Genomic DNA, 15,533 nt, shown 5'->3' with positions numbered 1-15,533 from the left:
GATCTATCAATAACACAATGATATGGCGCTGCACTGTACAGTCCTGGGATGTAAATGATGGACTATATAGTGGATCTCTGTTACATATTGACAGAGAGCATGGAGCTGTAGGTGTGACACCTTTTGAAGCCCACCCATGAAACTTAAGTATAGTCTTATCTGACAGTGGCGGGTCATTGCTCTTGTAAACATTTATGAGGAAACATATCGTTTTAATAGTATTTACTGTACAGGGTGGCCTTCAAGGCTTAGGCAATAATCGTCTCAGCACAACTCACTGCTGTTTTTATGTACAAACCCGTGTTATCTCTGTCCATTTTTAAAACCCTGTTGAAGACACATTTCTTTTCTCTGGCTTTTGATCACACCTGAAATTTTCGGCTCTTTTCCGGTGTCAATTGTATATGGTGTTTTATGTCAGTTTATTGGCTTCATTATTTGTATTTTATTTATATTTATATATTATTTATGTCTATATTTATTTATACATGTATCACAGCCTTTTATTGTTTTTGTTCTATTTATCGTATTGTTTGTAAAGTGCTTTGTTACAGCTCTAGCTGTTATGAAATGCGCTATATAAATACAATTGTATTCTATTGTATTGTATTGTATCTGGCAACTGTAAAAGTGAGAGGAGGAGGCAAATGAAATCCGCCTCGCAGTCCATCTACCTGCCTGTCTGTCTCTCTATCTATCAGCCTATCGGTCTGTGTGTGTGTGTCCGTCCATCTCCATCTCTCTGTCACGTTACAGTTTGTGTTTGGACCCATATGCATGACTCAGTACAACAGGAGACGTTTTTAACGGACAAATAGTAATTACTGGGAGAATCCTTCAATGGTCATGGGATCCAAGTGGTGGACGGAATTCCTAACGCAAATGTTTCCTTTTTAAAGAAACCATTGTCAGTTTCGATAGACAAAGTCTGACGTATTAAATGAACGACTTAAAAGCACCTCCCAATATATGATGCAATGCAGTGTCTTTATTTACCGATTTATAGTATGACATTTTCAAGGTTATATATATATATTTTTTTTTAATTGTGTGTGTGTGTGAGCGGGGGGTGCAGGGGTGCGCGCGTGTGTGTGTGTGTGTGTGTGTGTGGGGGGGGGGGGGTTGTTCGCGTGTGTTTCAGCACAGTACGGTTCTTTGTGATGAATCGTGAGGCATTGTGTGGAGCGTGTTCACTAAAGTCTACTTTGATGGAAACTCCACACAAGGCCGAGTCCAGCTTTGTACCCTAGAGGGCGCCACCATGCTTGTAACATGAGCCGTGTTCTGCTTCCAGTTTGTGTTTGGCGCATCGCACTCGAAGAGCAAAGACAGAGAAGTGAGGTCTTCATCGACTCAGTGCTTCAGCACCGCAATGCTGCTGCATGCCGCATAAGAGAGAGACTGAGAGAGCAAGACAGAGTCACGGCCCTGGATTTTGACTTCCTCGCACCGGCAGTGTCAACTGTCCTGTCCCGGCTTGGTGCATGGTGTGTTGCATGGTGGGGTGGAGGTGGTGGTGGGTGCCCCGCATGGAGACGCTCCGAGTAGGATAAAAAAGAGACAGCTGCGGAGGAACCTGCGCCGGAGGCTCTGTCGGGAGGCGTCCGCAGTTTTGACCCCCCTCAGCCGGAATTGTATGGAGGACACACCATGGCTACGTTTGTGTGCAGGGTGCAGTTCTTAGATGATACTGATCCATTCAACAGCACCAACTTCCCGGAGCCCAGCAGACCTCCAGTGTACACATTCAGAGAAGATATTCCTCTCATCAATCAGATTGCTGCAGTGCACAGGCTGCTAAGAGCACCGCATAAGGTATGCACTCTTGTGACATGCTCCTTAATGCTTAACCTGCTGCTTCACACATGCACATTAATAATTAGCTCCTGGGGTTGCTGACTACAAACAAATACATCATAGAGCAAGTGCACTCTGCTGATGTGGGATGCTGACGTTGATGACGTTAACACTAAGTGCATGAAAAATGCCATATGTGACGTTATGGTTATATTGTGTAGCTGTTTGTGTTTTTTTTTAACGTGGGATGGTAATATTTTAGTTTAGGGCAGGAATCATCTGCTCATGTTAGTTTTAACCACATGAATCCCTCATTTTGACCTGATTAAATTCATTCATTGTCTTACATATACACATCATTTTAATTGAAGGGATTGTTTTCAGTTCAGGCAGCGCAGTGGGGTAGTGGTTAGCATGTCCGCCTCACAGTTTGGAGGTACAAGGTTTGAATCAGCCCTTTGCATGTTCTCCCTGCGCGTGCATGGGCTTCCTCTTACATTAGTTCTTTTCTGGCATTGCTGTCTTTTCTTTTTTGTACCACAATGAGATGATTTGTCAACAAAATACAGTGCAAAGAGCACAAGTGAAATGTGAATCCTGCTGCCCTGTCTTGTAATCAATTCTCCACATACACAAAGGTGTAACTTTGAATTTAGAATACTTCAACTGTCATCAACATTTAAGTGGCACTACATCAGACCATCCCTCCAGAGTACACTTTTCTATTGACACAACTAAGCAATTTGTGTTTCCGTACGTCGTTCTGACAGCACTGACATGTTCAGTGACACAAATATTTACTTTTGAGAGATGTAATAAGGATTTTGAGAAAGAAAATACCTTTTGCAGGGGAACCATGTTTTGCTATTTTCATGAACTGTTTTGAGAAATAGACTTACTGTTACGCAAATTTCAATTGTGAGCTGAGAAATTTACCAAGGCGACTGAGAAAAAATGTAAAATAAAACAGTAGCAGTGTTCTAGCGAGGCTTTAAGTCCCCAAATGCAGTAAATTAATACACTTAATCCCAGCATTTAACACCTTATGGCATGTACGGTGCAGTTTCAGAAATGAGTTTACGCCACAAAAGAAACAAAAGACCATGAACCAAATCTCAGATTTCATCGACTATGTAGTTCTTTAGATCCAAGATTTTCTAAGATATGTAACGGAAGCCCTGGGATGCATTGCGCATTGGTCAACCACAAGGCTCCTCCTCCTTCTGCATCTCACTCATTGTGAATAGACACTGTCCGTCTACTATCTGCAAGTGGGAACAATTAAAAACACAAAGACCTCATACACAACTTTTTTTCCAATCATCTCAGAGATGATGCACACTTAATAGTTAGATAGACTTGCAGGGTGATGTATAATAAAATGCTGGCTCTGCAATAATGCTTGGTTTTCTTTGGCAATGTCAAAGGAGTGTGAATTTAACTGCAAACACATGCAAACGTAGAGCAAAGTATAGATGCCTTTGAAAAGCAGAATTGTTGGTATGGTCGTTGCAGTGAGTCTCATTCAACTTTGGAAAAATTGCACCTAATGTTGAGGCCTGTGAGTGTTCCAGCAACCAGCTGACATCCTCAAGATTTGGAGGAGTCTCAGAGACCAGGCTGGTCCCAGTGACAAAAACCTCTGAGAGAGAGAAAGATGTTGTCTTTGAATTCTGCTTGTTTATAAATAGCACGCTTCAAACACACGATGCCCAGGGAGTTGAAATGGTTCGCATGTGCAATCCCTGTGCTGTCATTCTGCTGTCTTTGCACAGGCCACGTATGCGCATGTGTGTGCATGTTTGCGTTTCACGGCTGATTGGGTTCTGCGGCGGATGACGACGTTAGTTACCCTGTTGAGATGTCGGAAATCAATTAAGAGTCGATGCTGCAGGTTTTATATAAGTGGTCCTCCTGTAGTAACCAAATGGTTTTTCTATACATTTTTTTTATACAGATCACATAGTTACAAGGATAGAATGTTAGGGAAATAATATAATAATAATTATACAAAACAAGATGATAATACTTAGACGGCTTCATCCGTTTCAAATTATTTATTTATTTTTTTGAATAATGTATTGTCATGAGTGGCTAAGTGCATAATCTGTTCCAAAGCCAATGGACTTGTTCCAAATCTACCATTATGTACAAAAATCAATTGATCAACATTGAAATGCTTTCCTCTTCCTCTCTTTTAGTTCTTTCTAGTGAGTGACTTGGTGGCCTTGAGTCTGGTTTGCAGAGTGTGTCCAAGAAAGAGGAAAATATTGCTCAGTCGTAGAGGATGGACTCTCACTTCTCACCAATTTCAATCTGGACACGTTGTTTTCCTGCATTTTTCTTCCACTAGAAATTATAGAGTCCCATAATGAGAAGTTATGTGAAATGTTGTAAAATACAGGTTCCTCCTCAGTGCCCGTCAAAAGGCCTTCAAATACTTTTACACATTGTTATGCACATTTGCGGTTGTGCCGGTCTCTGCAATTTGGACTGTTATTTCTCAGCACAGGAATCCCGCAATAATACTTCTGTAGTCTTGATTACTGTTCTAATTTGTCCTAAACACGCCATTTTCAAGCAAACAGGAAAGCATGGAAAGCTATCGAAGTGTTTTGAAAGTGTATCTTATGCAGATACACCACGCATTGGAGGGAGATAGCACAGTTTCAATTGTAAATTGCATAGTGTTTATTTTTAGTCTTTCTGCCTTAACTGCCTGCCTGGTCAGTGGACCACAGTATGGTGGTTGAAGGGAGAGGCTAAGGCTCAGTGTGAGAGCACACAACTTGTGGTTCCCTCTCTGGACTTGGTCACAGCACAGGGCCACCATGGGTTCAAATCCTGGGTGGGGGACAGCTAAGAGAAACCTGCACTGCCCTTAATGTGATAGCGCTGATTTCTGTAGTCCTTCATGAAACCAGACTGATTATCGTTTGTGTTTAATCAAAATAAGACATTTGTAAACTTCTGCTTTTACCTGGGGAATCAATGACCTCACCAGGAACTGAATCATTTTCAAAAAGAGTTGTGAGTGCATCAATCCTTCTCGTGTGATACTGCTCAATTATTGTTTCGTTGATTTTTTTTTCATCATTAAACAATTCCAAACAAACAACAATGATTGGTTAGTAAACAGTAATCTCGGAAGTGAATGGTTTTGTAATACACTTTAATGCAAAATAAAATTTCCTAAGATTCTTCAATTAATCAATGGAATAATCGATAGAATAATCAATTCTAAAAATATGACTAGTGACAGCCCTACTTATCTTAGTCACTTAAAAATGCACCATTAGTGATGTCAATTTAGATTTACCTTTGAGAGGATGTCTTGAGCAAAATAAAACAATAATTCCTTGCCATAACTTAAATTTACTGTTATTTCGATTGTTATTTTGTCGTTACTGTTGAACTGTTTTCAGCTCAAGTTTTCATGCACTCTAACAACAGTTGGGTTAAAAACAACACAATTTTGGGTCAAAAAAGGACCGATCCACTACTTAGGTCGATTTGACCCAAATTTCTGGATTGTTTTGCAGAAAACAACCCCAAAAATGGGTGGTTTTGTACAAAACAACTCCAAAATTTTGTCCAAAACAATGCAAGAAGGTGGGTCAATTTGACTCAATTTGTGGATCGGTCCATTTTTGACCCAAAATTGTGTTATTTTTAACCCAACTGTTTTTAGAGTGTGAGGACCCGCTTTTGCTTTGTATTTTACTTCATTTTAGATGATTAAATCAAGTATAACTATATATGTATATGATAAAACAATATATTAGGTCTGTCACAAACGAATCTTTTTGAAATCGATTATCCTATCGATTGTTCCATCGATTAGCTGGGGAATTACCAGTGCTGGGCAGCCTAGCCACCAGCTCATAATCACGCGTTTACGTCCCCGTGTTCCCGTTGCTAAGCGATCCCAGCTCCGCTTTGCAGTGACGACATAAAACCTTGTTTTTGACAATTTTGTTTCCAAAAGCAGCCCCAAACCCTGGGTATAAAACAGTACATGGGTGGATATTTCTGTTGCCGGAAGAGTGCAACGTGCTTCTAGCTGTTTGCAGCAACAAATGTCTGGTGGAAACATGTAACACTGGCACCGGGCATTGCAAATATGGTCTTGATCGGGGGTGCAAGGCGGTCTAATTGCTCACGTCACACGTGTGGCCAAATACATCATCCACAAGCGGAGATCTTGCAGTTTTCCTGCCAATGTCATGCACTGACCCCTGCGAGTTTATTTCTGTTTCTGTAATGTCAATCACAGCGTATTCGGGCATACTGCTCTTGGACCGCCCTGATTTTGATGCAAATGAGGGATGCCGCTAGGATTGGCCGGAAAATGACATGGAAAATCTCCATCCCACAATGGCGCACAAAGGCGCCAACGCCCCGTTTCATCCAGTTCTACCTGTGCAAATTCTAGCAAACTGCCCAAAGAAAGAAAACTCCATCCATCCAGTTAGACTGTGCTTTTCCTAGACTAGCGCATGAAAATAGGGCCTGGGGTATTTGTTGAAAACATTTCATAGAATGTTTTCGTGCTCTGGCCGTGGCAAAAACAGATGTGCTTTGGCATCACTTGGTGCCAGAGCAACACGTTGAAATGAGTTGAGAGCTTCAGCTGGGCAAAATGTACAGAATTTTTTGTGTCAGGGCTCGGTTCCCATCCCTGCAGAATGGTAGCGGTTAGCAGTACATCAAACATATTTCCAGCGTTTTGTTGTCTGTCTCCCATATAGTGTCTTGACACGTTTCATGTGAATGTCACTCACATTCGCGTTAGAGGCAAGTCTCTCGGCATAAATAAATGGTCAGCCTAACTTTGGTGTGTATGTCTGGATGTGCTAGTCTGTAATTTGCAGTCTGGAGAAGCGCTCTTAGGCCTCATCTGTCTTTGCTCGGCATAGCTGGCCTCGCTAGCCTTCTTTCTGTCTGCCTCTTTCGATTGCCCACTTAACTTTGGGATAGGAACAGTCATCCAAATACGATTGTCAACACCGCAGAAGTAATAGGATTAAAGCACTGTGCATTTCTCTACTCTGTCTTCATAGGGTCCTGTGAAATGTCCTTAATAAGTGTATTTATCCTTCCCTATTCACTCCTTAGAATGTCGGCAACACATAATAACCATCATTAAAATGTATTTCCATTCCATAGCCTTCCCACTCATCTTAGTTAATCATTTTCTTGAGGAAACTGATAACTGCTTCAGACCTGCCCTGCAAATAACTGCTCAAATTTAAATAGCACGTTTAATCTAATTATGCCGCGAAAACCCAAGCAACCACAGAGAGTACGTGCAAACTGCAATCAGGAGGGCCTGACAAATGAATGTGTGTGTATAATTAATATTTAATGAGCCTTATTGCTCATATTGTACTCGACATCCAACCGCTTTGTCACAATTTGTGGTTGCGTGGTTATCATCATACTGCAGTTGCCCTTACTGGTACGCTTTTGTGGTGGCATAACGAAAAACACAAACAAGTCAAGCACAGAGCAAAACACACTTTTGGGCATCCAATAGGCAAAGTCGATTGCGATTTGCTTGCGGGATATCACACAGGATGATGGTTTGAAGTTGTGTGTGATTTGAATTCTCCAGAAACTTGTATCACTTTTGGGCTGTGAGGTTGGATTAGACCCGGTAGTGGTAATTTAGGCACAGGCGTCTAAGAGAGAGGGAGGTCTGCAACGCTGTGGGAGTAGTCACTGACTTCAATCAGGGAAAGTGGCTCCTCTCATTACCTGTAAATGCGACATGCTAGTTGCGCCATGACAGTCTCGACTTGGCGGAGCGCACATCTGCGCCGTGAAGTGGGAACTTGGAGACCCCTATAATAATGTTGATAAAAATACTAATCAGAGGTGGGCAATTTCCAAAAATTTGCCAGTCCGTCAGCTGCTTGGCGGGCACGGCCAGCTTGGAGGAGACTGTTCTCCCAAATTGGCCAACACGTGCAGCGAGCCTTGCCCTGGCAAAAAAAAAAAAATGAGGAAACATCGACATTTGTGCGCCGTGAGTCTTGCACGCTATAATCAACTGATGAAAACCCCCAAAGACCTGACAAATCACACCTCCTCTCCAAACCCCTTTTGTGTGACAGTTTATCAAGCAGAGAAACCCGAGCGATAAGAGACACCACACTGCCAAGCTGCTCCCAAATTTGTCATTGTTAAGTGCTGACAGGAGCTGATAAGAAGTCCCTCCTGACATCCGTGGGAGCCTAGACACATCAAGTAGTTTACACTGTGCGCACATGATCAGCGCACCTACCGGGCAGACGCTGCACTGGTGACAGGAAAAGGTCAATGACATAATTCAGCAGAGAGAGAGCAAAACAGGAGGAGGAGGGTCTATTGGTGGATGAAGAGCCAGATGCAAAACATTTGAAAATGTCATCAGCAGCCTCAATAGAGACAGCAGACACTCCACTTGAATGTGCTTTGCAATTGGAGCAATTGGAGGTTGTGGTGATTAAAAAAAAAAAAAAAAATCCTGTCGCTTCATCAAATTAGATGAAAGATTACTATGTGCACATTTGTGACTGCTCCACAAGAGATATTTAAAATAAAAAGAATTGCACATTTACACGGAGTTCTCGGTTGCTGACAGTCCCGACGTGGTTTTCAGGTTGCAAACTGTGTGCAATGTATTACGCAGTAAGAATCAGAAGAGCCACGCAAAAAGCTACGCTTATTTTCTGACTTTAATAAGCTATATCTTTTTCACACAAATATTTACTGTTTGTTATGGTTTTAGTACTGCATCACGCACAAATTTGTGAACTCATTCGGAAACCGAGGACCTCCTGTAATAAGACCGTATGCAGGTTTACTCTTCAAGACATTGCAGTCTTAAAGAAAAAAAAAAAGAAACATTTTAAAGCGCTGAAAATACAAGAAAACAGCTCAAAGAAATTGAATTATATACTTTATGTTGAGTATATTGAATATGTTTCTCCTTCCATTGCAGCCTGACGACTGTGCACTTCAGTTGTCTCATAATGGAAGCTATCTGGACTTGGAGTCGACGCTGGCAGAGCAAAAAGACGAACTGGAGGGATTTCAAGAGGAAGGAGGGTAAGATCATTTCCTTTGTCTGTGTGTGTTTTCACTCTCATTGCGGAGCTTTAATGTGGTTTTAGTGCATCAGTGTCCTCACATTATTGCACAGTTTGTTCAAAGTAGTACAATTATCCTTCTCATGCAGCTCAGCTGATTGATCTCGCCTACCCGAATTTGGCTTTTGGGAGCTAACCTAGTATATGAAAGAGTTGAAGTCTTTGCCCTTCCCAAAGTCTTCCAGCACTGTTCTTGTGGAAAAATACTGTTTCAAGTTGCATCTATGCTTTTTCCCCCCTCAAGATCTGTCAGCAAACCTTGTTCTTAAATCATCAACCGTCCAACCATTTTTATACTTCGCATCCCCTTTAGTGTCATAGGAAGTTGCAGCAATAAATCATTACTGCATGTGCAATTGCACTTCTTAGGCCAAACACAATTAGTTTCCACTCTGCTCATCAACCTGAAATTTGTACGACTTTAGAAACAATTTTCCTGTAGGAAAGTTGGTTGATCTTTGGTAATCATCAAACTAGGGCTGTTCGAGTTTGCCTAATAAGAAAATCCCGATTATTTTCTCTCAAACCCGATTTTACGCTTACAATTTCTTTGTAAAATAAAAAAATAATGAAAAATGAAGTATTTTGAATGTCTTTTATTTAAACTTAATTTTTCTTTCTTTGAACTCAAAATGCCAGTCAATTTAAGTTCAATGAAGGGGGTCGGCTGGCTAAAATGCAGCCAAGATTAACTCATATGTCGCGAACGCAATATTAATCAGAATGCTGTGCTTAGACCAGTGGAGACGCATGAAACATATTATTGTAAAGAAAATTTGGGGGTTGACTTCCCTTTTAAAGGTGATTCCAGGAGTTGTTGTTCAACCTCCACATTGAATTGGCATTTGAATTGGAGGGTTGACTGTATGGGCTCTGCTCCTGCGGCGACAACATAACCGACATTTGTTTATACCTAAGTTGGAACATGCTCTTTTAAAGTCGTCACAGTTGTAAAAACACACTTACAGTAAATGCTCTTAAGCAACACACTTCAAGGACATCAATACAAAACAATGTAATGAAAAACAAAAAGTAACCGAATGTGAACTCTTGCGCTGCTTAATGACATATTCTCACACAGCTGTGGAAAGTAGTTCATTTTGTGCTGTCCGCACCTTTGAAATGTCATAATTACGGTAACTGTATGAAAATCACAGTTTGGCCAAAGAGTAAATATAAAAGAAATAATAAAACAATCATATGAAAAACAATGAGTACGGTGTTAACTGAGCACATGTTTTTATGTTGCGTGACAACGTATTCTTAATCATAACCTTGAAAAGTCTCATGTCGGCACCATCATAAGCTGAGTACTTTGTATGAAATACAGTCCATGGTATGTTTGCGTGCTACTTCTTTATCAGGGTAAAGAAACAAGACAGTTAAGATTTTCCAGGACCCCCACAAGTCCACGTCCAATAAAATGCTTGGCCGCAGGTCAACAGTGATGTCATTGCAACCACTTAAGAGGTGTAGACACGTTTCATGAGTAATTGCCCTCATCACAATTCAGTTACCTCAGTGTTCTCATTAGAAGTGACTCCACCAGACAAATCCCAGCATCTAATATGTTTTGTCTTGACATACTTTCTAGACCTGGATGAAGAAGAAAAAGGTTGGAAATTGTGTTTGTGTTTTTTAATTCACTTTTTTGGCCAGGTTCTTTATTGACTCCATATGTTTTATGCACTGTGGATTGTGTTGACGTATCCACTCATATAGAAGATCACAATCCAAAGGTTGGCATGCGCTTTTCTGGTCGGCTGGACCACAAACATGTGTGGGATTTATTTATCTAACGTGGAATTCACATGCTGCTCTCCAGACGACTGTCTTTCCCCAATTCCAAGTCAAGTGAAATGGTTTGGAGCTTATGGGAAGCTGGTGAGAGCTGTGAGGTTAAAGTGGTCCGCGTCGTCCCTCCTCTCTGATCCAGCATGCCAAGGCGGACGTTGTGCCAGCTGGCACAAGCTGGCATGGATGTGTGTCATTAAACCCACACTGTGTTGTCTGAGGAGGCTGGGGGTGTTGAGGGGAGTGGGCTGAAGGTGGCCAGCCAATTATTTTGTAAAAATAGGGCATTGGACCTCCTGGCTTTTTATGGCAATGATATGTGCAAGAGTACACCGCCCACCCTCCATGGTTCTGTTGTTGATTTGATGACTATTACATCTGATGAGGCCTTTTGCTTTTACAAGTCTCGTATATAAGAACCTACTAAAAGACTCCAAAGCAGTTAAGATGTTGATCACATTTTATGTCTGTGCCAAGTCATACACATTGACTTTGGTATAGCACCGCTCCAGTAAAAAGCAGAGGTAACTAGAAGACTTAAAAAAAAAAAAAAAGGCCTAGCCATTATCCGGTTGGCCATTAAATGCAACTGTAATTGATATTAATGACAGGTTACATTCCAGGGGCGCCTGTGTCATACCTTGGGTGCTCACAATCAGATTAAAGTATGGTCCTCCCGACAGAGTCAGGAGATATCCATATCACAAGAGCTCACAGAGCTCACAAGCCATAATCACTTCCACACCACTGCATGAAGCTCAGCTATAGACGCTTGGGTCTCGTAAATCCTCCGTCCCATCACCGATACAGTGCCTCTTTAAGTTATAAATGGGCCGCTTAGTCCAGGCATACGCTCCGACACATGTGCGCGGCTTTAGGTAGTCATAGTGGCATTTAGGGATCTTGCTCTGATGGTCTAATTGAGTCCCATTCGTAGCGCCCTTCATTCTTGGACTGAGCAGTGACAGTGTGTGTAGCAGTTGTTTTAGGATCAGCTGACCTTTGCTGGGACTTACCTTATCATGAAGTCATCTATAAAAGTCTGCTCTGAAGATTAACGATGGAGAAAGTGTTAGGCCAGTTCTAATAGGTCTCCAGAAGATGTTTCTTGAAGGAATTTAAGCCGTTTCTTTGTGAGGACTCACACTACCCTCACTTCCATGTACTCCGCTTGATGATCATCATTTCCTGGTATGACACTTCATTGCTACAAATTTTTCCTGACTTTGTGAATCATTTTTGGTTGTTCTTAGATGATGTGGCTGGCAGAAGAAAAAATCCCATTCATTATGACACATGAACAACATTTTGGACTTGTGGTTCACCGGGTACTCTGTCTTCCTCCCACAAAAACATGCATGTTAGCTTAAGTGAAAACGTTAAAATGTCTATAGGTGTTTATGGTTGTGCTCAGTGACTGGCTGGCAACCAGTCCAGGGAGTATCCCGCTTCTCACCCAGAGGCAGCTGGTCGAGGTCTACAGGTGACCCTAATGAGGACAAGCGAAGAATGATAGTCTGACACGTCTTATGTTATGTTATGTTATGTGATCAAACTGCGCTGAAGCATGCTTCGTTCAATCATGCTAGGCAGCAATATAGAAAGTCAAACCAAAAATGTTCTTCACAAGAATATGTTCTACGCAGGCCCAATCGTTCAAACATGGTATTCTGATGAATATTGCGTTTGTGGAATATGAGTTAAGCTGTGAAATCCACCCCTTTTTATCTCAGGTGGCGGCCATTTTGTCATTTTCTGTCGACTGAAAATGACATCACAGTTGCTCAGGGCTCTGCTGATGACCAATCATGAAAAAACAGGATAGGTCATTACCTGAGCCCTGAGCAACTGGGATGTCATTTTCAGTCGAGAGGAGTGACAAAATGGCCGCTCGCTAAAATGGCTAAAAAGGGGTGAATCTTGCTGCTTAACTCATACTCCACAAACGCAATATTAATCAGGATGCCTGTTTAGACTTGTGAAGGCAGATAGAACATATTATAATCATTTTTCAGATTCGTCTTTCCCTTTAAACACGGCATGGAGAACTCATACTTCTAAAACAATCTCATTTGAAGTGTGCCCAAGCTAAAAAAAAATAATACGGTGCTCACACTGCCTAGCAGGAGTCAAAGCAAGAAAGGTACATGTTTGTAGCAGGTCGTGACTCGACCACATACTGTACATGTACAATCTAAAATATATCTAAGGCAGCTTTTTTGATTGCCCTTATTGGAATGATTGAGTGTTGTGGATATTTTGGACAAGCTGTTATGAGTCAAGCATATTAAACTCCAATTGTTGTGAAGGCGGCAAGTTTCGTGTCACGTTCTTTCAACTCTCTTAAGACTGCTCTGCTTTCACTGTTTTTCATTTTGTCTTGACCCACTTGGACATCGTAGATGGACTCAAGTGCGCATTAGATTTCATTTGAAGGAGGAGAATGAATGCACTCTCATGAAACTTAAACATCAAGGGAGGAAATAAAATACCACTTGGCTGCTTTATGTGCAGGGCTGTTTAAAGGTATTGTTAACAGTGCAGTGCAGCGTAGTCATTGTTTTGTGTGTTCTCAAATACAGTGTACATGCCTGGTCAGTGGTTTAAGAGGCATCTTCCCCACTGTGCAAACTGCCCCTCAACCAGATTCTTCACACTCAGGATTCCTGGTAGGTCATTTCGTAGGGATAAATGGTAAATGGGCTGTCACTTGTATAGCGCTTTACTACCTTTGGTGCGCAAAGCGCTTCACACTGTACCTCACCTTACCTTATCTACTGATGACGCAGCATCAGGAGCAACTGGGGGTTCGGTATCTTGCTCAAGGATACTTTGACACAGTCACAAAAAACGGGGATCGAACCCACAACCTCTGGGTTGGGAGACGACCACTCTAACACTTAGCCATGCCGCCCCCGGGATGTCATGTTACCAGAATTGTAATTAGCGTCTCTGCCACTTGGTTCTTTTCCACGCAAAATTCACTTTAATGAACCCCTTATGTGTCCACAGTTTGCTGTATGTTATATTTAACGTTTATGTCAAATGAGTCACGTAATAAAACTAACGATCATTTTCGCAGTATTAAAAATCCCAGTCGGTTGGAGTCAATAACCATTTTTCAGACTGGTGACCTCTCAGAAATGACTGTTATGTTTAATTGGACTTGGCGTGATCAGCCATCACCTGGGCATGCATAGAAGAATGTTGGATCAAGAAGCAAACATCAAGTTTATTAGGTACCACATGAAGTTCATCACAAGGATTACTTCTGCAGCTTCACTTCTACACGCATGCCCTGTTCTTTGTTGGAGTGCCCAGTTTTCATATTTAATTGGGGAAGGGGCGGGCCTCTCTTCTATTCCATGCATGTTTGTTTAATTTGATAATGAGCACGCTGGCCTGTATAGCCTCAGGTGCAGTAAAGGGATACTGTTGCAGTGAAGCCGACAGAAAGCAGACGTTTGGCACTAAAGGGTTCTGGTTACCCTTTTGGATGAAGTTCCTGTTTGCCGTATCATCTCGGCAGCCGTGTTGACAGATGTTGCTCCTGTCTCACGTCTGCCTGTTGCTTGCTATTATATTTGCTAAATGGCGGCAGTGTGCGGACGACCCCCGCTGCGTAATCTGCTCATGTGCACGCTGGGTCCAGTCTCCCACTGACTGGAGCAGGAAAGATGTCGGCTTGGATGCGCTGAGCAGTATTAATGCTTGTTTAGAGCGAGGCAGTACTTGTGATTTGCCCTCTGAGCTGAGTCTTTTTCTACTGTCAGGCCCACTGCTGTTTGAGTGTCACGAACAGACTTCTGCTTGGTGCGGTGCCAGTCAGAGGTTTCTCACAGCCTTTGAGCAGGGAGCATAAAAGCCTATTTGTCAGAGCTGATTTGGTGGTGTTAGTAACTGTATCTGCCGTGTTGTTCACCGTAGTTGCGTTTTCCGGGCTTGTTTGCATGATTTGTTTGTAATGGAAATGATAAAGCCTCAATTTGTTATTCAGATGGGTGCAGGACTTTCTGTCAAAGAAGGTGACACGTTATGTGTGTGATAGTGGGGAAAACCGCTTTCATTTTAAAATGCATCATATTTTGCATCTTTCACATTGATCAAGAATCCTGCATCCACTGTGTGAATACACACTCAAAAAGTTGTCTTACTTGCCCTGTGCTACACGAAATTGGAAAACAGTCAAGTAGTTTTTGAGTTATGAATGCAGCAAACTATTTAAACATTTCATTAAATAGTGGTGCTCTCTTCTCAACGTTGTATAGGGAAAAAGCACATTTTTTAATTGAACGAAAATGTCATGGCAGAGCACCAAACAAAAATGTCACAAAAAGTATACAAGACTTACTCACAAGAAGACATGACTTGCTCCGTTTACTGAATGGCATTGTTCTGCCTGTCATTATACATCACTGGCATACATAGAGAAATGAACAAAGTTACATTATTCGTAGTAAATTTTCAGACAGGTTTAGGTTAAATTGGATTATTTCACAGTGGTTAAGAATCACTGTTGTGCCACTGTGCCTCAGTTAATAAAGAAATTAACTCAAACAGAAGCCTCCCTCTTCCCATTATGAAATGAAGGGTCAGCAACTGAACTGTAGTATCTCAAGACACATTAGTGGTTAACTGGTCAGCTATTTGGACTCTGTGGCTTACTCTGTTGCTAACCAAAACAGCAGCCAGCACTGAAATATGTTCGTGTCTCTCAGATGAATTAGTGTGTTAAGTAGAGTTTGACGTAATGACTCATCTCCCTCTATTTATGTTCTTGTTTTTTATCTTTTTTAAAAGGGAAAG

General features: G+C 41.7%; 1 protein-coding gene across 2 annotated transcripts in view; it reads left to right on the top strand.

Annotated features, from left to right (window-relative positions):
• The first annotated feature begins 1,229 nt into the window (after positions 1-1,229).
• Positions 1,230-15,533, top strand: part of fhod3b (formin homology 2 domain containing 3b) — a 94,499-nt gene continuing 80,195 nt past the window's right edge. The window contains exons 1-2 of one of the 2 annotated variants that reach the window (XM_086039427.1): positions 1,230-1,815; positions 8,786-8,892. In XM_086039427.1, the coding sequence (XP_085895553.1) occupies positions 1,651-1,815; positions 8,786-8,892 (272 nt within the window). In that variant the 5' untranslated portion in view covers positions 1,230-1,650. The remainder of the gene's footprint in view (positions 1,816-8,785; positions 8,893-15,533) is intronic. The other variant, XM_086039424.1, reaches the window with a different exon arrangement.

The sequence above is a fragment of the Filicampus tigris genome, chromosome 8 (genome assembly GCF_054856515.1).
Source record: "Filicampus tigris isolate MCC_2025a chromosome 8, RoL_Ftig_1.0, whole genome shotgun sequence".
Taxonomy (NCBI): Eukaryota; Metazoa; Chordata; class Actinopteri; order Syngnathiformes; family Syngnathidae; genus Filicampus; species Filicampus tigris.
This window is presented reverse-complemented; position numbering and strand designations above follow the sequence as displayed.